This window comes from Poecilia mexicana, unplaced genomic scaffold (genome assembly GCF_051168715.1).
Source record: "Poecilia mexicana isolate PSO_F unplaced genomic scaffold, ASM5116871v1 scaffold_13, whole genome shotgun sequence".
NCBI classification, from domain to species: Eukaryota; Metazoa; Chordata; class Actinopteri; order Cyprinodontiformes; family Poeciliidae; genus Poecilia; species Poecilia mexicana.
The window spans coordinates 26,616,188-26,643,950 of record NW_028263382.1 but is presented as its reverse complement, the minus strand read 5'-3'; the positions used below and the strand labels follow the sequence as shown (position 1 = coordinate 26,643,950).

General features: G+C 40.7%; 1 protein-coding gene across 1 annotated transcript; it reads left to right on the top strand.

Moving 5' to 3' along the window:
• Positions 1 to 20: 20 nt before the first annotated feature.
• Positions 21 to 27,675, top strand: ptgir (prostaglandin I2 receptor). The gene is made up of 3 exons (XM_015014011.2): positions 21 to 638; positions 789 to 1,792; positions 24,740 to 27,675. The coding sequence occupies exons 2-3, from the start codon at positions 938 to 940 to the stop codon at positions 24,977 to 24,979; spliced, it is 1,095 nt and encodes a 364-aa protein (XP_014869497.1). The 5' UTR covers positions 21 to 638; positions 789 to 937; the 3' UTR covers positions 24,980 to 27,675.
• Positions 27,676 to 27,763: the final 88 nt, after the last annotated feature.

Below are 27,763 nucleotides of genomic sequence, written 5' to 3'. Positions count from 1 at the left end.
GGTCTTTCTATTGATTCGTTTTGTTTATGTTAGTGATTATTTAAAAAAAACGCGTACGTGTGCACAGCTTGTTTGTTTACACTTTTTGTGTGTATAATTTGAGAAATTGCGATTTAGTTTGATTGCTGATGGTTTACATTTGCTCTACAAATATTTACACTGGCCAAATTTAAATACACATATCATCATCATCTTCATCGTCATCATCATCGTCATCATCATCATTATCGTAACACAGCCGCCGTCCTTGCGGAACTGTTCTTCTGAACATCACCTTCATCTCTGACACACGTGTCGCACAGTGGGAGGGATTTTTGAATCGATCCGAAACAGACTGGGTGGAGCGCCGCAGCACAAACTTAAAGAGGAGGAGGGAAAAAAGCTTTGAGTCGATCAGTCGTGTTTCTGTGCCCGGAAAGTCCGTGCGGATCAGTCGGCAGAGCTTAAACTCAAAGTCTGCATCGAAGTATTTGCTGTCATTTTTCTCAGAGTAAAAAAAAAAAAAAGAAAAAGAAAAAAGAAAAATACGGAACAGCCAGAGCTGCAAAATGAGAAAGTTAGAGGAAGGAAAAAGTTGAAACTTCTTTATACATTTTTTTATTATTATTATTACTATTGTACTGCTGCTTCAGTGAGAGGTAAGTAACTATATCATTCATTGCAAATATGCTTGTGAATCATATTTTGACGTTGTGACAAAGAGCAAGACTTTTCTATTAGCATGATGCCACTTTGTGATATTTTAGGGTTTTCTGCCTGATCTAAAATCACTTTCATATGTTCTGCAGGACCTGCGTGCAGTGAGGGGCGATGGGGCTGTGAGGGTGTTAACACGAGGCAGCATCGCGCCCTTTACTCCGCACCCTCACTGTTTTGCCAAATGACTGTCTCCAGAAAACAGGATTTACGCTCGGATTGTTTTCAGTGAACCCTCCTCATGCTGGGAGACCCCGCTCTGGCAAACATGAACAGCAGCTCAAAGTGCCACGGCCAGCACTCGATTGTTGGCCAAGGCAACAAACCAATAACCATCACTTTCTTTTCGCTCGGAGTGGTGGGAAACCTGCTGGCCCTCTTCATCCTCTTAGTGCATCAGAAGGAGAACCGCTCCCGGTCCTCGGTCTTCTGCATCCTGGTGACCGGCCTGGTCCTCACCGATCTGCTGGGAACCTGCCTCCTCAGCCCGCCGGTGTTCATCTGCTACGCCCACAACATGTCCTTGATCGGCCTCGGCGGGGAGAAGCTGTGCGACCTTTTCGGCTTTGTGGTGAACTTTTTCGGACTGGCGTCCACCCTCATCCTGTGCGCTATGGCCCTGGAGCGCTGCATGGCCATCAGCCACCCGTATTTTTACTCGGTGCACATCCGCCCCACGTTTGCCAAAGTCGCCCTCTTCTTCGTTTACCTCTTCTCCTTGAGTTTCTGCCTCTTGCCGTTCAGCGGGTACGGTAAGTTCCGGCAGTACTGCCCAGGGACGTGGTGCTTCATGGATATGGGGGACGCCCCTGGCACCTGGGAAGAGCGTGGGAAATTGATCCTGGCCTTCTCGCTGTCCTACTCCTCGCTCAATGCGCTGCTGATCTTCGTCGTGTTCGTCTGCAACGGCTCCGTGATCGTCAGCCTGTGCAAGATGCACCGCAGCCACCTGGTGCGCCGTGGCTCCGTGGTGTCGGTGGCCCGGAAGAAAAAGCGGAGCTTGGCCTGGTTCGGACGCGGGGAGGAGGAGATGGACCACGTGGTGATGCTGGCGCTTATCACGATCATCTTTATGGTGTGCTCCCTGCCTCTAACCGTGAGTATATCATGCACCCCTCTTCCATCCAGGGCCGGGTTTTAGCGGGATGCGGGCCCCTGGGTTAGAGCAGGTTTTGGTCCCCCAATGCAAAAGAGCAAATCGGAGGAGAGAGGGAAAACCTCAACAGTTGTTTTTTCCTTTCTTTTACTGCTTAGTGGAAAACATGCTATGTATTATTATTTGAACGTCTTCCAGCATCTCTGCTGCAAATGAAAACTCTAAAGGCACATTTCAGCTACGTCTATATTTTATTGTTTTATTTCAGACAATAAAACTTACACTGGCAAAGATTTTAATATTTCTTGCAACGTAATGCCATTGCTATAGATGAACAACCTGTGTTAATCTACTAATGCAGATTAGCTACCGCACATTAGCTGCAGTGGCTAATCTAACACAGCAGTGGTTAATTAGCTCATTTAAACACTTGCTCTGCTTTTTTTTTTGTTGTTGTTTAAATGAACCAAAACACATCAAATCCCACGTCACATCTACATGTTAAGGTTGCAAAAGTCAATAACTGACCTACTTACCACTCTCTTGCTACTTTTATTATTAATTAAAACCTTTTGCTAACCTTGCTATCTCGTTGTCGTAGTGTTGACAGTTAGTAGCGAAGCACTGCGTCCCTTTTTCTTTCATATGTCACATATATGTAGCGCATTATGTTGACAACAGTTAAAGCCAGTGGTGGTCATTGTCGGTGATCTTCCACGCATGGCGTCATTCTGTAATTTGCCTTTATTATAGCAGCTGAGCAACTTATGTGTGAGAAACAAGGTTTCTCTTAGTTATTAAGGCCTGTGAGGAGCAGCAGACCCGTCTTTGAGGACCAGAGGCAGAACCGGTCATTGCTAAAGAAGCTGGTCGTTCACAGAGTCCAGTATCCAAGGATATGAGTGGAAGATAAAAAGCATTGTACGATGATCTGCACCAGCAACACACAGGATTCTCAAGCAAAATGTTTTCAAGAATTCATGGCAGCGGAGTCGTCACTCCCAGACAAACCCTAGACATGGGCTGCAGGTGTTTTACCTGGGCTGGGAAGAAAAAGAACCGATCTGTTGCTCAGTGGGCCCAGGTCTTCTTTTCAAATTAATGCTGAGTTTGTCGCAGAGCAGTCGCTTACAGCTGACGTAGCCCCACGAGGCTAGAGGTCACAGAAATTGCTGGAAATGTCAACTTTTTCTCCAAGGTTGTGTACTGCTGCTTCTAAATATTGGATTCTCTGAAGAAGGATGGCTCTGCTTTTGGAGAACAGACTCCTGGGCTCGTGGATCAGTTTGACTAAATATATAGCGAAATGTAGGAATTTGATAATTGCTCTTCCGTTTTTGCCAGTTATTAATATTCCTAATAATATGTGATAAAATCTAGCTTATTAGGATGGCCTGTTATATTACATGGTTCCAGCTCTCAACAGAAGTCCCTTTAACTCACATGGTTCTTTGGGAACATTAACCATCCACCGGTGAATTAAAGCCCACAAATGTCACATCTAAATATAGCACAGGGTTGAGTTACGTCAGAGGAGGGGATGAAGCGCCATTGTTTTCAAAAATTAATTTACACGATAATCTGGCAAATTAAGGCACCTCACAGTGATATAAGTTTCTGCGTAAACCTATAAGATTCATGTATGAAATCTGTTCATTTCACAGATGAAATCTTAGGCCCCTCCAAGCTGCTGCTGGTCCGGGTTTCGAACGTTGAGTCATCATTTGTCACAACTGGAAAACTAGAAAGTTATTTACAGAAAAGTGACACAATAGCTTGTAAATCCCAGAGCTCCACACTGCAGTCAGAACAAGTCAAGGAAATGTTTAATCGTAACATAAAACAAGTGGCTTATGCTTCCTGTTCTTTTGCTCTTGAAAGTGGTAACGTCAGAGCAGGTATGTGTATATATTCCCATCTGTCATTCTCCACTCTCGGTCTTATATCATCACGCTTATGTAAAAGAAGCTTTCTTGGGCATGGCAGCTGTTTTGGAATGTGCTTGTAAGGCAGAGTTTAAGCCTCTTTAACGGCCGTGTTGTGTTTAGGTGTGTCTGAGACGTGCGAGTTTGTTTTGAGGAGTAAGCCTCACATTTTGCTCCTAGTCTAGGGGAGTGGACCTAACCTGAAAACCCTGGAGGACTGGTCCTGCCTCTCTCCACTGGGGCAGAAGGTTGCTCTCCTTTTTTGTCGGAATCTGAGGTCAAATCAGTTCCGCAAAACATTTGCTAGAAACACTAAATAATGAGCTCAATGCGTGTCACAAAACGCGTGTTTCATTGTAAAACAATGTTTGCTTTTCTTGTCTGGTCTTGGTGATAAAGTGGTTTACGGAAAGCAGTAAAAAAAAGGGTTCATGTTTTTTGCCATATGCTAGTTTGTGGTCTGTGCCTGGATGCTTGACTCAGCTCTGGTTCATGATGGTATTTGACCTAAATCACTGTCGAAAACCCCAGAGGGGGAAATGAGCCTTGATGACAAAGTTTTCTTCTCATCCGTCTGAGTAAGATTCAGGAAAGCCCAACTTTGGTGCCTGCAAGCATTTTAGTAATGCAGTGAGGCGTTCGAGTCAAAAGAGATTTGGATCTGGAAATGTCCCGAGTGTTTTGGTGCCTGATGTCAATTTGAATTTCAGCAAAAATAAAATACCAAATATCGATATCACACATAACTCTGCCTCCCTGACAATGACAGATATTTTTGTTCCAGAGTGGGGTTAACTTGGTGAAGCTGCAATTATGCATCTGCTCTTATTTTCTGCTCTGCCTTTGCTCTCACTTCTATATGTTTCAATTGATCAAACAATATTCGTTTTTGATTCGTTGCTAACTCTTGGGGAGATTCACCGTTTTTCTTTTTCCCAAATGCTAATATTGGCTCTCGTTGTGGCTTGGAGTAAAAACCAACACTTTCTAAACGTCTAATCCTTCGCAGATGGATTTAGAGCTCTGTTTAAATGACTTTGGATCAAAATCATTTGTTGCCCTTTGAGATCTTTTAACCTGCTTCATGTTCTGTTTGTGCAACTCCTTGAGTCCCCGGGTTAATGAGTAAGTAGGATCCTATTTGCTCACACTTCACACTCAAGTGTTGCATCTATAGCTAAACTTAGCTTTTCTAAAGACTCTGGTTAGTCATTGTTTGCTCAGGATCTAAAGAGGGTAAAAAATGACATAAGTTTGGAAATGATTCTGCATTTCCATAACTTTTTTTTTATTTTCCCCAGTTTGATATTAAAATGTTCTGACAATTATTTTTTAGTATGTATTTGACTTTACAGCCACACCCTTAAATAACTCTGGACTCTATGCTAGAGTGTTTTTTTTAATGAGTCATTGATATTTCAACTCCTTATACAGTTCAGTGTGTTTCCTGTTGTACAGAAAAAAAACAAAGATTGACTTCCTGCTTCATTTCCTGCTTTTTACAGTGATTTTCTGTCACTGTCCTTTGAGTGCAAGTGTTATATGTCATTGATATACCATTGATTTCATTTTTGGCCACTCTGATTTTAACAACACTTTCACTGTTGTTACTTTCCTGTTCTCGTCACGCTCCGATCTTGACCAGGACTCACTTTTAAGAGATTTTAGATCTGGATCAGCAGCTGCTCTCTGCCCAGTGAAAGGTGTTTGAGCTCAGCAGGCCGGATGGGCCGTCTCAGTCTGGATGTGAAATCGGATGGTGAAAACAAAAATGCTTAGAGTCTCCGGCGAAAACCTGGATTTGACTAACAAAACAATGTGCAAATCCTTTAGTGCAGATTTGCTTGCTGCTGATAGGTTGTGATTGTTGACAGTCGTCTTTTCCAAACACTGTGACATGACGCGCTTTCCACAAAATCACAGACAGCTTTCAGGACTTGTTGGGGAAGGCAAGTCCTTGTTTCAGGAAATCAAGTGCAGAGTTGCGTTTCCAGCACACGTTTTGTAATGTTTTACATAATTTAGCTCTCTCGTGCCAAGCGTGGACACACGTCTAGAGGTCTCTGTGCCTGTTTGTGCGTGTAAATCTTTTCCAGTTGCACTCGTCACTCTGCAAAGCCTGATTCTACACGTACAAGCAACAGTAACCTTTTCCAGACAGACCTGAGCTGGTGATTAACACCCGCTGGTTTGGCTCATAGCGCAACAGATGCTGGAACGGGAAGGGGAGAGAGAAGCAAAATGTCTGATTCAGTCCCGTGGGATGTTTTCACACTAAATTTATTACAGCAAATTTTTGTCTTGACATGTACCGGAAGGCTAAACGCTGCGTCCTTATATGTTGCTCTTAGTGAACACAGCAAGAGCAAACCACAAAACCATGAAACGACAGTGTGTTTCCGGCTTATCCTTGCATGTGTAAAGCACGTTCTCCGAGGGCAGATATCGAGCTGTGCCAGCGTTGTCACCATACTGATACAGAACGGTGAAGGAAAGAAAGCAGGGAGAAGAGAGTAAATGGTGTCTGTTTTCACCATAATGTTGGCAGGGAAGAATAGTAATTGCATGATCAGAGAGAAGATTGATCATATCCAGTTTTTCTATTGGCTCTCTACCGTGAACGGTGTTTTCAGATCTCGTATTTAGACTTCAGGTTTCAGCAGATCCTCGTTTACTTTGTGGAAACTAGGAGACGTCTTGTCGAGCAGTTGGGGAAGATTTATTTCGAAGTCAAACTTCACATCCAGGGACGTTGCGTTCAAGGACGTGGTAAAACGGAGCTGTGGCGATAGTGGTTGGCATAAAGCTGCTGTGTGTCTGAGATCGGTTCAACTTCTCAGGCTTGTCTCCGTATATTACCCACCACCTCTGTTAGATTTATAGCCTATTGTGCCATTACAGTAGTTGGCTCGGCTAAAGTGTCATTGAGCAGTAAAAGTGTGAGGTGATGAATTTTATTACTTCAGAGGATCTGTGAAAAATGCACTTAATTTGTTTGTTCCCAGAAGAAGCCTTTGATTTATTTATTTTTTTGTACTCAAGTCACTGACGTATTTAAAAATGCATTACCAGATATATATGTATGTGTGGTCACCGCTTGTTACATTTTTCAAATGCTTTAATAAAAGTCGATATCGATAAGCAGTAGATCACTGAAGAGGGTCTTTAAAGCAAGATCGCTCTGACCAATTTAGACGTTACAAAGTTCTCAGCTTTTGTGTTTTATATGAAATTAAAGCAAACATCAGAAGTTACAAGCTTGTTGATTAAACAAAAGAAACAAATATTCCCTCTACTTGGTTTCCATTGCTTCCAATAAATGTTACCATGAGAACCATAAATCTCCCATAAATCAGTAATCAATACCAGGATCGGTGAAAGAATGTTTAAAGATCTTTCTTTTTCTAGCACCATTAAATGAAAAAACATGTCAAATGTAGCATTGATCGCCTTATTTCTTTAACTAATTCACAAAAAGTTTCCATTAGTGTATATGTATATTTAACTTACTCAGACATACTGCATTGACCGCTGCGTATGTAAGATAAAACGTCAGGAAGGCTCGTATTGATCCATAAACTAAATAACTACTCCACTCCGCTGGAAAGGGAAAGTATTACACTGATAAGAGTAGCTTTAATACCTCCATTTTGCTGCACTGCTATTTCAGAATGAGCATTCACAGACGGCGCAACTTCTGAAGTGCATTACTTCAGCTATTTATAGGTTTTACTTGGATATGGAAATGATCTGGCAGAGTCCAGACATGGCCTCTGCGGATCCTTCTGACCGTGAAAAGGCGTCTGTGGTGAACCCTGGAAGAGATTTATGAGAACTGGAAATGGACAAATCGATAGAGATTCTGAGGAAGCCTTTCTTATTCGTAACCTAGCCTCGTTTTTTTTTTTTTTTACTACCAACTCACGTAAAAGTAGTTAGTTTGTTATTCCTTGTTCAGAAAGGAAACGATGTGCAGCTTCCTGCTACAGCTCCTTTCACCATTGTTATGATCTTTATACTCCAGATGTTAATGATGTATGTTTGAGTTTTACCTTCTAAATAAAGACAAAAAAAAAAGGCCTTCCAGTGATTTGGGGTAAAAAATGAAGACAGCAAACCAAATCCAAAAGTACTCTGGGGAAATGTCCGCTGAGAACAAGATGAGAAAAACCTGGAGAGCAAAGCTGCCTGGGAAAAGAAAAAGCCAGAGATCCAAAACCCTTTCTGCAATTAACAACCTACTTGCTAGAGGTTCTGCTTATAGAGCCAACTTTACGTTGTTTATACAAATTAGCGTTTGTTTCCTTGTTAACTAGAGCACATATATTCCTTATTACAAAAGGCCACGAGCCACAAAAAGTCCCGTAGCAGTGACTGACGACCCCTCCCAAAAAAAAACGCAAGTGGGAATAAGTAGTCACTGGATGACGGCGCCCGCAGCCAGTTGGATCCGGATCAAGCGAAAGAAACTTCTCCAAATCCCCAAAAGGTCAAAGATGATTCAAGACTGAAACGTTGATTCTTGCCAAAAAGAGTGAAAATGACTCAGGTTTTTTTTTTATTGCCACAGATGTGGAACAAAAATAAAAATGACTGTGATGTTATCAAGTGGTGATGCAGAGAACTTACTAATCTCAGCGGTGAAGGTGCTGGGGGATCTACCATGTCTTTGGGTTGAAAAATGTTAGAAGTTGGCAGGAAATTTGACAACATGACTTGGTGCCAAATGTAATTGGGAAGACATTATTGACATTACTGTAACTCCAACTATAGAGTCTTCAAAAAGGCAAACACAAAAAATATATATAACTTAAATAAGAAGAAATTTCATTCACTTCAGTTAAATACTAATTAAGTAATCGACATTTAGATCTTAATACAAACTGTTCACATTCAGAAGTAATATAAAATAAACATTAGCTAAAATGGACAATGATGAGGATTTTAATGTTTAGCTAATTATTCCTAAGGTACAAAATTCAAGTGTTATTGTATGACATGTTCTTGTGTTTTTCCATTTTGTTTAATAATGCCTGGTTGTTATTTATTCAAGCGAATGCAGTATTTGCAAGGAATACTCTGATTGGATGAACAAGGCCTGTCTGGTTGGCTGGTGGTGTGTTTTTTTCTTTTAGTACAGACACAGAGTCGAGCGCAACCCGTAAACTAGAGATGGGCGGATCGATGCAAAATACCGACGATATCGATACCATATCGGTTTTAGAACGATACAAAGATTATTTCTTGTTGACAAAGAAATATGTGCTCACAACAATCTCCCTGCTCAGGCTGGTGGGAAAAACATTACATCATCTGCAGAAAGCTCCTCTTATAGTCGCACTTTCAGAGTTTTGATTATGTGGTTTTGTGGTGTGGCTGAACATTAGTCCAGTATTATCCCACAGTGAGGCAGCAAGTTGGATGACTTGGTATTTTTGTGTTTTTATGAACCTCTTTAAGCACTTTGAGCCTTCTTGTTGCTGACATGTGCTATAAATAAGCTTGATTGATTGATTGATTGATTGATTGAGCCATCATTGAGGAATCATATAAATGCCAGTACAAATTGTCCACTTTGATTGAAAGCTACATAAATTCAGAGGTTTCCAATCAGGCGCTGAGACGGCACCATTTATGTATTTTTTTTATGTCACTTATTTGTCCCGTTGTCTTTTAATGCTGCCCATGATGCACATTTTGAACATTTCTAAATTAACTTACCCAGTTTTATGCTCCTTTGGACGGGAGTGTGATGTTTTTTTTTAATGACTGTATATCATTAATCTTGACATTTTGCTCTTACTGTAAAGTATTTTACTCTCATTTTTCATTCTGTTTTACACAAATTCAATCTTGTGCAGTTCTAATTTCTTTGATTGCCACTTTCTATCCTATATAGAATCTCGTCTTTACAGTACTACGACGGGTCGTGATTTCCTTTAATGGCCCCATAGGACCTGCGGTGCATTGGTTGCACCGGAGCATCCGCATTGATGCAAAGCTAATTTTAGCTCTCAGAAGAGGAATCACAATGGAAATCGAATCCAGAGGTGGGGAATATCCCTCGACCTTTGCATGGGCCGTCGGTATCGGATGTCTCTGCGTGCCGTGGAAGTGGTGTGGCATAATTGTAGAAAGACACACGCTGCGACTGCTTTGTGTTCCCGTCTGGTTTTATGCTCCAGGTGCTGCTGAGACTTTAGCGCTCCGTCCAGGCTTCCCAGGAAAGATGATGCTCTGCAATCAGCAGCTCGCTTTGTGAAGGGGAACAATAAGAGTTGTTTTTTTTCTTTTTAATGGAGAGAGACACAATCCTAAATGTTTGTGCGTGCGTGTGTGTGTGTGTGTGTGTGTGCGTGTGTGTGTGTGTGTGTGTGTGTGTGTGTTCCCGTTCACGCTCACGTTTATCGTATGTTTTGGTTGTCGTCAGGTTACCGTCCTGCCAGTTTTATTGTTCACAATCTATTTAGTTTGCTGCCCCTCCTCCACTTGTTGCTGACTGAAACAAGGGTACAGTGCTTTTTTCTTGCATGCAACAAAGACAAACGAGGTGAAGCGGACGGCGTTCAGATGATTACGACTCGTATTTTTTGCTAGCAGCTACCAAGATCCTCCAGGCTGCACCTTTAAAGTCCTGACCTGCTTTGCAACTCATTAACCTTTTTTTTTTAATGTTGCCTCTTGTGCAAAATGCAAATCACAGCAAATCCAAAACATACATAAAAATAAATGAAGCTCAAACTTTGGAACATGCTGAGTTTGATCACACTCCTCCCTGAGTTCACAACTTTGGGTCATTTTCCAGGTTTTGAGTAATTTCTAGTGAAAACATTGATTACAGTGGAGAGAGCAGGAGGTCAATCATTTCCCATGTTTTTCATTAGTATTCACAGTCTCATGAATAACCTCCTTGTCCCCCCTAAAACAGAAGTTTTCCACATATTTTACTCTTGTTGCATCATAAAAGCCTTTAAAAATATATCAAAGATCGCAGGGAAGAAAAGAAAAACAAACGTTTATTTTCCAGAACAAGCCACAAGCCTGTTTAATGATTGTGCTAAATCTTCATCCTCTGATGTTTCTGCTGACACGATGATTCCAAAAAGAAACTTTGCAAAGTGGTGGTTTGAGCCAGGCTATTATTGTCTGGTAATAATAAACATTTGAGAAGAAAATTTAGATATTTCAACAACCGAGGCAGAGTTTGAAAACTCCAGTTGTTCTTGCACACGGCTTAAGTTTTACTTTGTGCAAAATTTGATCTGCATTTCGTAAAAAACAAGCATTGGCTAAGATTTAATGTGGTCCCATTAAACTCGTGTAGTATATGCATCATTCTGTGAATATAATGGCCATGCTGTCCACCGTACATGTTTTTTGATTATCCCAATAAAAAGAAAGTAAATAAAAAAACAAATTTTCCCAAGAAATACAGACAGGCATTTCATAAAACAGCTGCTCAGTGTATCAAATTCTGTAATCACTCCGATGATGTATTTTTTTGATAAGTTATGACGTTATTACAGATCCTGTGGAAACTTCTGTCAAGGTGTTACATGAGGACATCATAATATTTCTGTTTGGTGCTTATTTTCACTAAGAATATTGTGAGGAAAAGTGGTCACCGCGTTTTAAAACGGGTAAAACACATCTCCCATTTAAATAGTTGCTTTCAGTTTTATCTCAGATTATTTAGTAGGAACTGCCTGCTGCTCTTCTGTACAATATTGGTAAGGTTTTGGTGTAACGTGTAACGGCGTTTCTGCACAGCTCCTTGGATCAAAGCTTGCCGATCAGATTTAGCTCTGCACTTCAACTAGGCCATTTCAGGACCTTGGTGCTTCATATTCAGCCGTTTTGCTTCAGATTTTTTTCTTGTTTAAACTGCAGTTGCACTGATAGCTGGACGTAAGTCAGATTTATTTTTTTTAAAAATTTGGGTAAACAGAGGGATTCATGTCTGACTGTAACCTGCTGACAGACCTGTGCTAGGCAAGGCAAGGCAAGTTTATTTAAACATCACCATTCATACACAAAGCGAAGCGCCGTACAAAGGAAAGACGGAAAGAAGTAAGAGCATAAAAGTGTTGCATGAAAGAAAACAATACATGTTAAAGTCCAGATATTAAACTAATAATTAGTTGGATTCTTTGATCAAAAGCTGGTGTAAACAAGATGAATTAAGGGGACTAACAGTTTCTGCACACAACAAACCAACATTTTCAAAGTGTATGAAACATGTTCACCTCGGAGATGTTTGGTCCGAGCAGCTGGATGACGTGTAATTGTTTTCAGGGTGGCGGTTAAGGGGTTAAATGAACTGCAGTTGGCTCTGTTGCATAAGGAAGGATGCTTGTTTTGTTTGGGTGCTTTTCAAAGCTCATCTGAACTCTCGTGTGATCGTCCTGGTGTGAAAACACGCCTATGTCAACTCTGCCTTTCAGTTTTACAAAAAGCGGCTAATGCGCCGACAGCTTCACGACTGACTGGGAAATCCCCTTAATAGCCCCTTCCAATTACAGTTCTGTTTTTGTTTTTGAAGTCCTCTTTTAAATTTTAAAATTGCGTTATTGTCCTGCATTTATTTCTTTTCGGTCTGTTGTGAAGCACTTCGTGCAGCATGAGTTGTTGGAGATGGGGCGTGTAAACTTTCCCTGGAGCTTCTTCTCCCATGTGTAGACTATAATTACAAATAAGCACATTATCACTCCCCTGGGCAATTGCAGTGAATTATTTCTCTTAATGAAAATGCAGGGCATCAATTGAAATATAAATGCTCTTAAAACGGGTGTGTGCGTGTCATAAAGGTTGTTGTAAATGGCCCATCGGGTTTTATACTACCCTGATCCTCGCAGGGTTGTAGCTCATCACTAAAAACCACAAACACATTCTCAGACTTAAGGGCAATTTAGAGAAACCCATTAAGTTAACAAGCTTTTTTATTTATTTATTTTTTAACTGTGGGAGGAAGTCAGAGTTGAGATAACTCACGCCTGCACGTGGGAAACAAAGGGAGAATCCTGCAAAAACACAGCACCATTCGCAGCAAGACAACAGCTGCACACTGTGTCAGGGTGCAGCTCTGAACAGTTGCAGCACATGTATGTTTTTTTGTTTTTTTTGCAGCCATGTACTGCTTTCACCTGCAAGTTATTAGCAGCCGTCTACGTTTGGAGTTTCGGTTTGCCGTGATGTGTGCCAGATCTTGTTCATCCTGTCATTCAGCAGCTTCCTCGCTTGCACACCATTACATTAATTGCGCTCCACACCCAAGGATAGTGTCTCAATCCAAGGGCTGCGACCCTTTTGTTGTGTCACTCTGCAGTGAGGGGAAGGAGATCACATTGCACACTCAAAATGCACCGGAGCAATTTAAAGAGCAGAACATTTGAACGCCTGTGTGTGTCAATATTATCGTATTGCATAGTTGGAGATTTTAAATCGTCTACACATTGTTCAATTAAATGTTAAAATAATGCTGTAAAAAGCTTTTCTTCGCCTCGATGACACGAAATCACACAATAGATTAGGAACAACCTTAAGAACAAACAGGATAAAAAAAAAATGAGGGGGGAAACCACTAAACGTCAAGTAATCCATCTCTTTGAACATGATGATTTTAAAAAGAACCTCAATATTAGACAAACATTTTCAATACACGGCAAAAAATACAAGATCTTTCCAAGTGTTCTTGATATGGTTTATTGTGCAAAATATCTCAGTATACTTGAAATAAGAAAAAAAACTAACTTCTCAGCAAGATATATGAAGATATATAATATATATTCAAGTCAAAATTGATGGAAATGTTCTGGTTCCACTTGCAGATTATGACAAAAAAAATGTCTTTTTATAAGTGGAGTAATCTGCCAGCTGGTCTAGTTCTTTTTTAAAATAAAAAAATGAGGAATTATTAATTTAGAACAAGCAAAGATTACTTGTATGTTAGTTTTGCCTTCTTTTAATTGTACCAGAAAAAAAAAATTGTAAGATTTTGTGTTTTTGCAGTCAAATCTCTCCACATCAATATTTCCTTGAAAAATGAAATATTAATAGAGGATCTGAAACGGTTTTTAAACTGCTGAATGAAAATGTAAGCTTAATCCAGTTAGCCGTCAGCGGTAATTGTTACACCTTTGGAAATTACATGACAGCTGGATGTGTGATGTCGTGCTTGTTTTGTGCTCCACCTTAGCAGCAGCAGAAGATTTACGAGCTCATATAAGTTGGCTGAGAGACGGCAGTGAAATACAATCCCTCACGACAAACACAGCATATATGAGGCAGAGCGTGGTGATCGTCTGTGCAGGTGCTGGAGAGCAAATAAAAAGGAAATCAGATGACTCTCTAAAGAAATGAAACCAAGATATTAAAAAAAATAATAAATCGAAAAAATCATGTATGTCTTTAGAAAAAGATCATTTTGTCACTAAGATGGAAAAAAGTGCTGCATCTTCTTTGGTTCTTTACCACTAATGACGCAACAGTTCAAAAAAAAAAAAAAAAGAAAGAAAGGAAGAAGGATGTTTGCACTCCAGCAATAAATATCGCCCCTTGTTCTTCAAGTTCAGAGGGCTGAGTTAGGGAAGAACTTAAGGCGTCTTATCTGAATGGTGTCGTTGTTCAATATTTATTTATTCTTTTGGGGGCGGAGAACTTCGCAATTTTTCCAAAACGTTTGCGCTCGGCACATGGAGCGCGTTCTTCCTTCACAGAGCCTGAGCGACATGCAGACAACAGGGATTTAACAGCATCCACAAGATGATTGTTACCAGAAAAGGGCTACGTCGCGTTCTGGGATTTTAAGGAGCAGTGCACACAAAATGTTTACTAAAAGCAATGAGAAGAAGTTTCCACTGACTTTTCGTTGCTCTGAGCGACCTTTGACCTCTGCTAAAACTATGTCAGATGCAATAGCTGGTCTCTTGATACGTTGTTAGGAATCACCTTCTAGGATTTGTCCCACCGGGCTTTTAGTTGTGGTCTTGATACAATGGTGTGAATTATTGACAAAGATATGCATTTAATCTGCATGGGGGCCAGTAAACAAGACACGTATCCAGAGGAAATATCGGTGGCAAACACCTCAGAGATCACAGGTACCACAGTAGACAGAGTAAACCTACATTAAATCTGTGATTCAATCCCCAAAACGCATCTGGAAGCTACATGTATCTTTCTTAAACTATGAAAAATAACATGTTTATTTGACAAATGCCCACACTAAATATGTTGAAGGGAAAAATCATTGCAGGTTCTGATTGGACTGTAAAGAGTTAAAATGTTAAAGCACATATATCGCGTCTTGCTGTTTTAAGCGCGTATGCTGAGTCGTCAAATTCATTTCCCTCATTTCTTCTGTTGCCTCATAAATGAGCCAGTCAGAGTGCATTTTCTCTGAACGTTGCTGTTCAGTGACGGCCTGTACTTGTACTTTACGAAGCGTAGAGGATCCAAAACGCTACATTCAGTCATTCACCCATTCACATACACACACACACGCGCACACACACGCGCACACACACGCGCGCACACCCGTTCATACGCAGATTAGTATTAGAGAGATTTTGATTAAAATATGGTTGGAATTTCACAGAACAAAATCTGTGCCGTGTTTTGTGGAAAAATCTGTTAAAATGAATCCCATTACTTGTTGAAAAGGGGCGCTGAGACCTCCATTTTTCAGTCTCCAGTTTGTTTTATACATTTTTTTTAAATTTTCCTCTGGAAGACACAACATTTCTTGTGATTTTTTTAAAAGTATTCGTAAACAGCCGTTATCCAGGTTGATAATTGTTTGCTTTGTCATCTTTTATTGGCCTTCTTCGCTCATTTTCAGTTCGGTTCACCATCAGTTTCAGCATTTCTTAGTTATGTGTTTCGTGACAAAAGATTCTCAGCGGTGCACTGACTTCCTTAATTTTAGGAGATAACCATCGTCTGATTCTCACCAATCTTATGCCCAGATCTCCTGCGGAGGTCTAAAAATAACCGCCGTCTTCTTCTGATTTCCCGTGAGAAAAGTTTGACTGGCAGACCGGCACACCAGGTCATGTCTGCAGTTATCAGTAAGTCGCTCCACTGTTGCCAACGCACAGACTTTCTCGCTATCTTTAGCGATATTGCAAACAAAACAAATCAGTGTCAACCAAACTCGGAATCGGCGTTTCAGGATCTTTCAATGATTGCAATCGGCCAGAAAACTGCAATCGGTGCACGTCTTTAAAGGCAGTGTAAACACAAAAACAGTCATGAGAGACACTGGGGAATGTTATCAGGAGCTCTTTAAAAGATTTACAAGAAAGTCTGAGAAGGGAACAAAAGGACCTTTACCTTTTTACTCATTTGTCGTCACCAACCTTCACATGCTGATGAACAGAGGAGCTTTAGAATAACGTGAAAATGTGCCAAGAGTCTCGTTTTAAACTGCAACTAAAAGATATAAGAAGACGGCAACATTTTTCCCTTTGCTTTGTTCCATAACTTTATGTATCAATACTCTGTTAGATGAGAGCAACATTGATGCGGTTTGTGTGTCTACTTGTTGCTTTTGAGCACAGATGTGTTGCTATTAGAGTAATCCATCTTTGTTATTGTGTGCTGTTTGCTTCTGATGCTGTTTGGTGCTGCTCCCCAGCTGATGCCCCCCCCACCTCCCGGTCACTGAGCCTGCGACACAAATCTGTGGATCAGAACGCCGAGAAAAACTCAATTAGATTCTAACCTGAAATCAAACTTCATGTCGAATTAGGCTAGGTGTAATCTCCTTTAAGAAACCAAACAAAACAAAGCTACTGGAGCGTCGTCACCGGTCTCGAGACAAAACCGTTTTGAAGCCGAAAGTTTGACATTTGTTTATTTGACTGCACTTGTGACGAGTTGGTGCATCTGCAGGAGAGTCCGCAGAAGCTACATGCACAGATTTGTTGTTTGTTCTCGGACGTCTCTGCTTGTTTTTGAAGGCAGTGTTGGATCAGAGTGGCCACAACGCTGTGCGTCGGATCACTTTTCAAGTCTATTTCAGCACTTTTTGACTCCCACTCGCCATGAGTCAGAGAATCATTTAACAAATTTGTTCTTATAATGACAAGAATAATTGCGTAGAAAGTTTGAAATACAAAAACAGAGCCAAAACATTAGACTAATAAAAACCCTGCACTAGTTTTAGTAGAAGTGTCCACTTCTGCAACCAGATTCCTGCTACTTTCCACTTCGATATTTTACTTTTGCAACACATTCAGTTAAGTTGTATGAAGACATGCCGAACCAGAAGCTAATAAATATTGAGAATATTCAAACACGGGTCAAGAGGCATTTAATATGCACTGTCCTGAGCTTGGTGAACACAGTTGATGTAGAGATTATAGAGCTTTTCTGATCGTATCGCCCCTCTTGCATGCTGAGCACAAAAATTAGCACAAATGTTATCACGTCCTCACCAGTCGCCCGCTGTCGTCATCTGGGATGGAAATGATGGATAAATGCACCAAAATAGGAGCTGCTTCAAGCGCATGTTATTTATTGCCAGTGAAAACAAAGGACACAGTTTGTAATGTTCAAATATGTGCAGCTTCTGGCAGAGAAGAAGACAAAGTGCACACATGGCAGACTTCCAGGTGGCTTTCCGTGGGAATGTGCATCTCAACCAGAAAAGTAATCATTTTTTGAGTCATTTCCAGCAGTAATATTAAACAAACAGACCGTCCGGCATTAAAGACCCGTTCTTTGTGCTGGTCAGATAGTCTCGGTTTGTGTTCGCCAAGAAGATTTTCGTCACGTCTGTCACTGATTTTTAAGTTTTGCCCCTGCATGCGGACATTTCAGCATGATCCGGGAGGAACACCAGCGCTCTTTTGCAAGACATTTCGCAACTCGTTCAACTCATTTTTCTAGCTACTTATTGGCACACACCTCCATCAAGAGCTGGGCATTCGCTCTTCGACATTAGCTTCCCCTTTTTTTTCTTTTTGTGCAGCTTCTTGTTTTTGTTTTAATTTCGTCAGCAGTTTCTTTTCCAGCTACCGAGGTGGAAAGTCACTAATGGACTTTTAAATGGTGTCATTCCCTTGATGGGACTTGTCTGAAGATAACCACAGGCTGTCTTTAAAGCATTTTCTCTCCTCTCTTTGCATGCTGCACTCATACATGCAGTGTGATGGGTGCAAATAAACAGATAAAGCTATCGTGACAGGAAAAAAAAAAGTGATTCAGAAGGGTGGCGAAAACACCCACTCGTTCCTCGTCTCTGCGTTTTTTCCCTCGGCACCTTAAGCATCTCAAACTGTCTTTGTGGTTGTGAAAATTCCCCTCCAGAGTCATCTTTTTAATGTCAGAGTATTATGGCTGCACCAACTGGTGGAAGACATGCTGCAAAAAAAAGAAAAAGGGGAAAAAAAAGCGCCTGACCTGCATGTTTTTGGATAGTTGCTTTTCAAGTAACATGCAAGATGCCTAATGAAGTTATTTTGCTTACAGATTTTGCTAAATTAAAAGGAGATAGAGGCGGTTGTAATTGTGCAAAAGTTATAGCTATTTAGAGGATATGGAAGATCTATTATCAATATTTAAAAATATAAAAAGTATATGTATAAAATGCATATACATACATGCACAGTACAGAAAAGAAAGCAAATATTTGCCCATATGACTCAGCTCACACACAAGTCACTGCTGAACTTCCGCTGGTGGCTGGTTGCTGATGAGGTCGAGCTACAAGCAGCCAGAGTAAATGATGAGGCTGATTATTTAATTTCTCCACATTGACAGCTTGGGTTTAAATTTCGTTGGTACGAACGTGTTGTTTTAAACTTATAACACTTATTTCCCCCCACACTACTGTGTGTGAGTGGCTGCAGTCTAAGTTGATGTTCTGGAGAAATTTAGCCTTTGCTTTACTGTCAAGTGACTTTTTTTTTTTTTTTTTTAAAGATTCACGTTTTCTCAAAGTTCAAAGGTGAACGCATGCATGGAAGCACTTCAGGTTGGGTGATGATAAACTGGAGGCATGGCTGGTCTGCAAGCGTACAGCAGCCTCTGTTTCAACGTGCAACATGTTTCTGCTGCCCGTTAGCACGAACACGCTAACGTTGGCGTCGGATTTGTTTGCCACCACTGGATTCACAACAGGCTTAATTTTTGGCAGAGAAACTGCACCATAAATCTACTTAGTGAGGCTTTATCTACCCATTTATCACCTTTGTAGCAGTTTGCTCATTAATCTCACTATAAAGCACATTAAACATGTCTGTGGAGATATGGAACTTCTTCAGACGCTGAGTATTTCTGTCCAACGTCTCTGGCGGGTCGCGGGTCTGCATCCTGCCTCCTCTCATGCCGCGTGTAATGATGCGGCACTGCAACCGAATCAGGGAGAGTGTAAGAGAGAGAGAGAGGTAGGAAGAGTCCAGCAGGACTGGTGGATGGAGAATAATGGGTCGCAGAATGTCGACATCCATTACGGGGTCTGTTTCCTGAAGCATGCGTATTATCTGCCCCAAATAGCGTCTTGAGTGTCTCTGACAGGATGTGCTCATTTACACCAGGCAAAATGGTTTAGGAAGGTAGGGAAATGTTTGCCTTAATAACCAGTTTGGCTTGAAGAGTGGATTCTACAAACAGATTAGCAATAAAGCGACGACGAATTTCCTGGTTTTCATTCTCTGTAAAAAAAAAAAAAAAAAAAAAAAGCCTAAACCTGCTTTGTGGTCATTAATACACAGCAGCACCTCGCAAAAGCATCCAAAAGCATGTTGCTCCTTCAACATTTCTTTTGTATTCTGTTGTGCTGTGACCAACAATCAATGCATTTGATTTTTTATTTTTCTGACAAAAAAAGAATAAGACACATATCCGCAAAGATGTGAATACGTGCGAAGTAACGCCTTTTTTTTTGTTGCTTGTTTACAAAAAACTCAGAAAAGTACAACATGCTTTTGCATTCTGCCCCATTTGCCCTAACAAGTATATAGATAAAGTGAGGGCTCAGCGATTTGTTTGAGATCACTGACAATGATCAGTTTCTCTGATTTGACCATTTATAGGTAAATGTTTGAGTAAAATGAACATTGTTCTTTTATTCTACAAACTACTGACATCATGTCTCTGAAATTCTAAGCAAAAGTTTAATATTTACTTGCAGAAAATGAGAAATGGTAAAAATAATAAAAGCGATGCAGCGCTTTCAGACCTCAAATAATGCAGAGAAAACAAGTTTATATTCATTTAAATAAAACAGCACCAATGTTTTCACTCAGGAAGAGTTCAGAAATTAATATTTGGTGGAATAACCAAGAGGTTTTCAATGAACTCAAAATAATACGCGGATAAAGTCATAATAATATGAAAATTAAATGGTAATTTTGTGAGAAATCTGATGCGGAAATAAAATTTCATTTTTTCCAGAGCTAAATGTGAGACAATGTTGGGAGAAAAATGAATACTTTTGCATCGTACTGTAACTCTATCATCTTCCTTTAACTCAGAAAAAAGCTTGCAGAAGGTTTGCAACTATGAACTGTTTACACAGTATGAGCACATTTGCTTTTGCAGGCCTAATACATCCTTAAGCATAACAGGAACATTTAAAGTGCACCTGCATGGTCCCCCGTTTCTTTTCTGCTTCTGCTCTCTAAGCGCCCAGTGATGCATTATTATGCTCCTGTTTAAGGAGATCCTGACATGTCATCAGTCTCGGCCCCACAGCCCGCGGTGCTTGGAAAAGAGAGAGCGGCTGGTGATTTGCTCCCGCTCTCCGTGGCGGCTCAGAGTCCGCCGAGAGGACCATAAGAGGCAGGGTGGCACGCAGGAGCCAGAGCCAGGGTGGTAAACGCAGAGCGAGACGCTCACCGCCGAGACGAGGCGCGTGTGTGTTTGAAATGTTTTTGGCAAGGCTGCGTGATGAATTAGGCGGGATGATAACTTTGTGTGGAAATAACAAATCGCTGAACCAGAGCAGCTTCTTGATCAGAAGCCAAGGCTGTAAAGGGATTGCTCGCTATTGTTCCCAAAGACGTCTAAGATATTTCATTTCTCTGATGTTATCAGAGGAGTTTTCTGGTTTTTTTTTTTTTTTTTTAGTCTTAATCAAATCTTTGCGTCATGCCTTAGTCAGTAAAGGATTTATATAAAACATGTCTTTTGAACCTTTTTACTCTGCTGCTGTAGAAGTATCTCATCACTTCCTCTTCACTGCCAAAAAAACCCCACAAAATCTTACCTGGTATTTTTGGTCTGGTTTCTGGTTTTTAGTGCACCTAAAATAAGACAAAACTAATTTACCTTCCAGCAAGATGTAGGAGCTTGTTTTATAAAAAGGTCTAGTTCCACTGGCAGATTATCTCATTTATAACAATACATTTTTTTCTCTTGTCATCAGTTTTTGGCAATATTAAGGAATTATTGACTTAAAACAATCTCAAAAAGTTAGTTCTGTCTCATTTCAAGTATATTCAAGACGTTTGATGCTAGAGACTAGACGAAAGATATTTTGTGAGATTTTGTCTTTTTGCAGTGTTGTTCCTCAAAGCAGGGGTTTTATTTTGGAAATAGTTGTACACAGACAAATATCTCTCAGTCACCCTTGAAGGGAGAGTCTGTAAATCTGGTACAGACTAGTTCTCTGAAAATTTGACTTTCATGTAATTTACCCACTTTTAGGTGGCAGATCAGTTATTCAGCCACACTGTCACAATGAGTAATGATTTTTAATCTCCTTGGATTGTTAATGTGACAAACCACAGAGTGACATAATAACTAGCTGATTGGTTAAATAAACGACTTTATTGCTGTGATAACTTTATTTAATGTTTTATTTTTTCCTTACCTGTTTTCTATCTAGTAGGTGATTTGCAGAATAATTTTATTTCTGATTAATGAAACGCCTCTTGCCTACTGGTGCATTGATTATCTTTTAAAGGAACCGGTTATTTAAATTTCAATCGTTTCAAAGTGCCATAAGTAAAACATCTACTTCCACTTCTCGGTTCCCTCCGATGACTCATGAATTGAAGTGAACTTTTGGAGCCGACGGCAGTGAGGAAGTGGGATTTAAACCGTCTCACAACTACGGACACGAAGAGCTTGATGAATGTGGTGAGCAACGGTGTGCAAAACCAATTGTTGCAACTTCTCTGCAACCACAAACCAAACTACGTTTTATGTTAAAGAACAAAACAAATGTGGGCAGCGGAGGGGGTGGGGGGATGATGCACTTTTTTTTTTCTTTTTACAGCTTTTAGTTTGTATTTCTACCTGTTTGAAGCATCTAAAGGGGATATCGCTTTGCCCGTCTGGTACGTTCCAGGAGGCTGAATGTAATAAAGGCACTCATGTTCAAAAGTAAGAATTGGAAACTCATGTGCCTTCTGCTTTCCAATTTAAAAAATACACACCACTCAGTTTGTAATTGTACATCAAAATAACGGAAAAGCTAAATTGTTTCTTTGTTGAGTTCTTTATCAGAATTGACTTTGGCCCTCAGAATAAATGATATTAAGCACTGAAAAAACCAACTACTTTATTGAATGTCTCAATTTAAACATGCTGGACTTATGCTTTCTTGCGTTCAGTCTTTTATCTCACACTTTTAATTTGCTACATAAATGTTCTTGAAGCTGCAGCAGCTACTTTAATGCACATGCACCTTTAATCGATAACATGCGGCCCAGTTTGACAGAACTTTTATGAATCTGAAACTTGCAAATGGAAGAGCACACAAAAGCATTCGCAAAGAGCTGATTTGATTACGATGTAACTTCCTGGATGGCTAAAGCTCATAAAATTCATAGTGACGGACGCAAGAGGCTTCAGGTAAAACTGGGAGACGCTAACTTGGCTCGGTTTATCGCGGTTTTCCTGGCACTTTGTTTGTTGTGTGGTGCACAACTCGACACCCATACTTCATCTCTCAAGGGTGTTAGGTAATAGCTCTGATGCAATATTGGTTTTGCAACTACAAAAAGTTCCAGAGTGATATGTACTAAAAGCAAATCAACAACATCTGGACATTTGGTTTGTTCCACCCTGCATAGCGAACGCTCTTGCTTTTAATCTGAGGTTGCGGCCAAGAAGACTGAATTAACCAAATCTTTGATTCCAGATGGAGTTTTAGATTAACATACAAAAGAAATTACGTCTGAACTGAACCAAGTTCTGCTTGTTCTAAAGTCATTTTTGAGGTCTTAAAAATGCTGCGTGAGCAAACCCGCGCACTAAAAAAGGCTTCAGGCTCCATTCCTCCTGCATTTCTACCCACACAGCTGAAATCCGGCCTGATCTCCTGCAGGTGTCTCCACGGGTCAATGCAAACCATCCCCTCTGTGTGAAACTGATGCGCGGGGCGGCGAACGCAGTCAGGTCTGCGTCTCGTCCCTCCGGTAGGTTCATTTGTCCTCCGTCTGGTCTCGCTCACTTTGGCCCCTCGCGCATTGTGCTGAGCTTATTAGATTTCAGTCCAGGCCCTAGCAACAAACAAAACATTTACGCCAAGGCGCAGGGGCCTCTCAATCAGCACAGGTCATTAATTAGGCTACTGTTTGTTGGATATTTCATGAAGAAAATGGGAAATTGTTGATAGAGGAGAGAAGCAAGGTGGCGAGCTTCCTGGGCCAGCTGCTGCGTCTCTCTCTCTCTCTCTCTCTGCCTCTCTCTCCCCACGGTGATTCAGCAGCCAGCTGCTGCCTCTTCTGTCTGGGCCGCCTACCTACAGCCTGTCAAACTTCAAATGTAAAACCTCGTAGTTAAGCCTTGCACGCTCATGGTTGTTCACATTCGGGCCACTTTGTTTTTGCGAAACAGAAATCTCACAATGTTTATTTATTAGAGAGCCGCCTGGTGATATTTGATAGTGCTTTGTGGCATCCGAGTTAGAGAAACCACAGCGTGAAGCCGGCACTGTATCTTGCTACAGTGCAGGAAATGCTGCACTGTATTTGTTACAGACGCATCGGCTTCTGCAAACAGTATTGTTGCATTTGTTTAAATTGAAACGTCAAGAAAACTTCAAAACAGTCAACAGCCCCTAGATGCATCGCAAGAGTTTCCACGCCGTGTCGAACGCTCGACACGGCTGACACGAGTTTGAGTCGCGTCCCGTTGACCTTTTGGTCGCATGTCTTCCCCCTCTCTCACAACTCTTTTTCCTTTACTGTCAAGTAAAGGCCATTAAAGCCACAAAAGTTATTAAAAAGCAAAAACAAAAGAACTTCACCAAAGCTTTCTCTCTGACCCGTCTGCTGTGCTTCTACTTGGTTCTCTACGATGCCCTTTGTTCACAGAACAGCTGTTTTTGCTTCAACTACATTACATACATAAAGCCTTTACTAATTACATCATTTATCTACATTATTTATCGATCTAGATTGGTCTCTGGATCAATATTTACTGAAATAGAAAGGTGTCACCATCTTCTGCGAAACACCATACAAACAGACAAAATGTTTTGTCTGTCAGGAAACAACTAACACAGTTGTGGTAAAACAAACCAGTCTGTGGATGCTTCATCACATCCCCAGGCCTGGTACTGCAGTGGCTGCAGTGTGTGGAAATGCGACAACCTTGGTTGTAGCTAAATAGTCTGAGAAGCCGGCGGTAGTCTTCATTGTGAGGCAGGCGTTCAAGGAGAGTTTTCAGTAAAGAAGTTTGTTTATCAGAAACCATTTCCTCAAGTTGCCCTTTTGCACGTTGAAGAAAAATACGACTGTCAGTTTCAGTTGTCCTCCCACTGATGGAAACGCTCTTTAAAAATCAACAACACAGTGGGGAGAAAAAAGCAACACGAGGAAACAAATCAGTGCATTAGCTGGTTTTAAACAAGAGTTGTTTGCAGGGTCTTCTGCTTCATCCGTCACTGATGGAAAAACCTGTAAGGAGTCGTTATGCCTTTGCACGAATCCTCTTGATTCTTAGACGTTTGCGTCATCAAAAAAAGAAGAAGAAGATAGATGTTTTATATTTATTTTATTTTTTTATTTTGACCCATGAAAAGTAAATTCTGTGTCTAATCGCAACCTTCTCTCCTCCTCAGATTGCCGGCTTTATGAATGCCGTTAAGCCGTTCTCCGGAGACGGCGAAAACTTCAGAGCGTTCCGCTTTTACTCTTTAAACCCCATCATGGATCCTTGGGTCTTCATCATTTTCCGCAAGTCGGTGTTTCGTCACCTCTGCTCGCTGCTGTCCTGCCGGTTCGGCAAAGGAGCCATGAAGTCGACGGATCACTGCGCCTTGTCTTTCCCACTCGACCACTCCATACCCCGCAACCCGTGAACACAGGAGCTGCACTTACTGACAAAACTGACTCTGCCACAACCCAGAGCAGACTCGTGAGCTGGGAAGGACGAAGCAGTCCAGGCAGAGAGAGTGAGAGAGAGAGAGAGAGAGAGACTGTCTGGTCTGAAAAGACGATTTAACAAACCTCTGGAGTGAGAAGGATCTTGAATGTACAGCTTGTAGTCAAAGACAGATGATTCTCTGAACGCGTCTGTCGCCGTCGTTCCACCTCAACGCCGCAAAAGGAGTCGTGCCAAAAACCGAAGCCCGGCTGCTTCGATCAGAGCGATCTGATAAACTGTTGTGGATATTTAACATGCATTACTGTATGCTACCACTTTCCTCACAACTATTTTCTGAACACACACACACACACACACACACACACAGTGAAACTTTTGACCTCTACTGTTCACTTGAAGCGTTTGACCTCATACTGTAGCCATGGTCAGGGATGGGTGACTTCAGATCAGCACGTCTAATTAAAATGAGTTGTGTGTAGAAACTGGTGGGGACTCAACACAGAACGAATCAGAACATGTGCAACAAACTCGAGTCATAATACAAAAACCGCAGCCTGAAGTTGCTTTCGTATCAAATTCTGCTCAGTTCGGTTTGTTTTCGATGCGCCGTCTCACTGCACATCAACTCCTATCCAGAAATACACGATTAAATGAATCCAGCCATTTAGGTAGCTTCAAATTACACGTACTAGTAGTATCACCCTAGTTAGGCTGGAGAGCAGCCACATTCAGTTTGTAAAAGATTTTCTGTTTAAAGGAATCATGAGTAGTTTAGAGCAAAACCACTTTAATTCATGTGTGCTTCTTGTTCAGTGTTGTTATCAGTATAGGCTTGTGGAGTCAAGTGTTAGTCTTATATTTCTGCAGGTTCAGGTGGGACTTGTGCCGTTTACAGACATGCAATCAGTAGACCTACTTCTTCCAAGTTTTGATCATGGGTTGTTGCTGATCTAAATGTTTGTTGAATGTCTGTGGTCCATGTAATGCATCTTAAAAGCTCTATAAATCCTGTGTAATCATGGCTGTGTTCATCTCAGAGGGTTGTGAAAGAAATTTCTACCGTTTCAGAACTTCAATTGTTTTTAAATGACTAACAATGGCTAAAATAGTTATTTAATGTAATTTTTTATTTATTTTTTTCCATTAGAATTTCTGTGAGTGATTCAACTTTGTGTCATTTTCATGGATATATGACCTGGGTGACATCAGAAGATGCTCTTCCAACTAAATTTTCTGGAAATCAAGCTGGTCCAGTTATGCAAAGCCATATTCACGGCAATATAAGTTAATCAAATATGATCATGTTCAAGTCCAATAACATGCTAAGCAAACAATTATCAAACAATGTCAGTAAATCTTGCTCTGACTCCTACTAAAACATCGTCCACCTCAGGAAACACAGTACACTCCTCATGTACCTGAGGTAGACGCCGGCCCCCAGCTGATCCCGTCCTGGTTTTAGTCACGTTAGTATTTTCACTTCCTGTTTTAACTATTTGCATCAGCAGGTGTGGAAGACGAGTCGACGCCTGGTAGGCATTTCCTGACATTCGGAGATCAGTACACGTTTTCCTCACTTTGTCTGGTCCTTTTGATTTTACAGAGTTTCTACAGTACAGCAACAAAACCTCTCAGGCTAAATTAGTCAAACGTCCTCTTAAAGACAAGTCTGCGAGCTTGTAGAATTTCTCTGGTGAATGTTAGATTTTAAAGCCTTATGTCTAATTTTAGACTAGATTTTGACTGATGGAGCAACAAAGTCCTGAATCCCAAACTGGCAAGTTTACTTCAAGTATTGGTTAATTCTCAGAAAAAAAAAAAAAAGTGAAAAATTGTTGATATGTTTAGTAAACACTGACCCACCTGCAGAAAATGAATGTAGTAAGAAAATTTAAAGAAAATCTGGTGTATTATGTTTGGTCCTGGGTTTAAACTATGGGTGTTCACTTGATGGCTTGACCGGACCTTAAGCTAACTGTACTAAGTTTTCCTTGGGTGTAAGTGTGTGCTTGCATAGATCCACAGTTGTGCCTCGAGCTTCTTAAGCAGGGACATTAAATAAATTATGCTTGTGCGTTTGATTTTCTAGTTTTACTAAATGTAAGATTCAAACCAAACCAAACATCGTAGTATTCCTTTAATGTCATCTACAGTCCTTTAACAACATTCAAGTATTTTTTTTAGACCCACAGTGGAGTAGAAAGATGCCCCAAGATGACATTTTGTCAGCGTAGTATAACCCGTGTAGTTATTGTATTAAATGCACATGATTTCACTTTTCCTTCTCTCTGTTGCTGATTTCAAAGCTATCAGGAGTGATTTGTGTCGAAAGCTTTCCGCTTTTGGAGACGTCTGCTGCTTCAACGTGCACTGTGAGAGTAAACTGTTAGATTTATGATGACTAATTCTTATTTAAGGTCAGTCACTGTGCTCTTGTTATAAGATCTATTTTTTATGGAATGCAACAGGCATGGTGAGGTGGTTTCATATATATATATAAAAACATTTTTTTTTACATTTTACTGTATACAGTCACCTTTTGCTTATATGCATGACCAGTGCAATTTGTACACGTTTCCTCCTGCACATATTTCTCTGTGAAGTGTAAGTAGTTATTTGAGCTGTAAAAATGGAGTAATGCAATAAAATATTTCCACCATGAATAAAAAATGTGAGGTCTTCTTCAGCAAGAGGTATTAAAGCATACAAATTAAGAGTCGGTGGCATTTTCAGCGGAAATCATTTACGTTCAGAACGC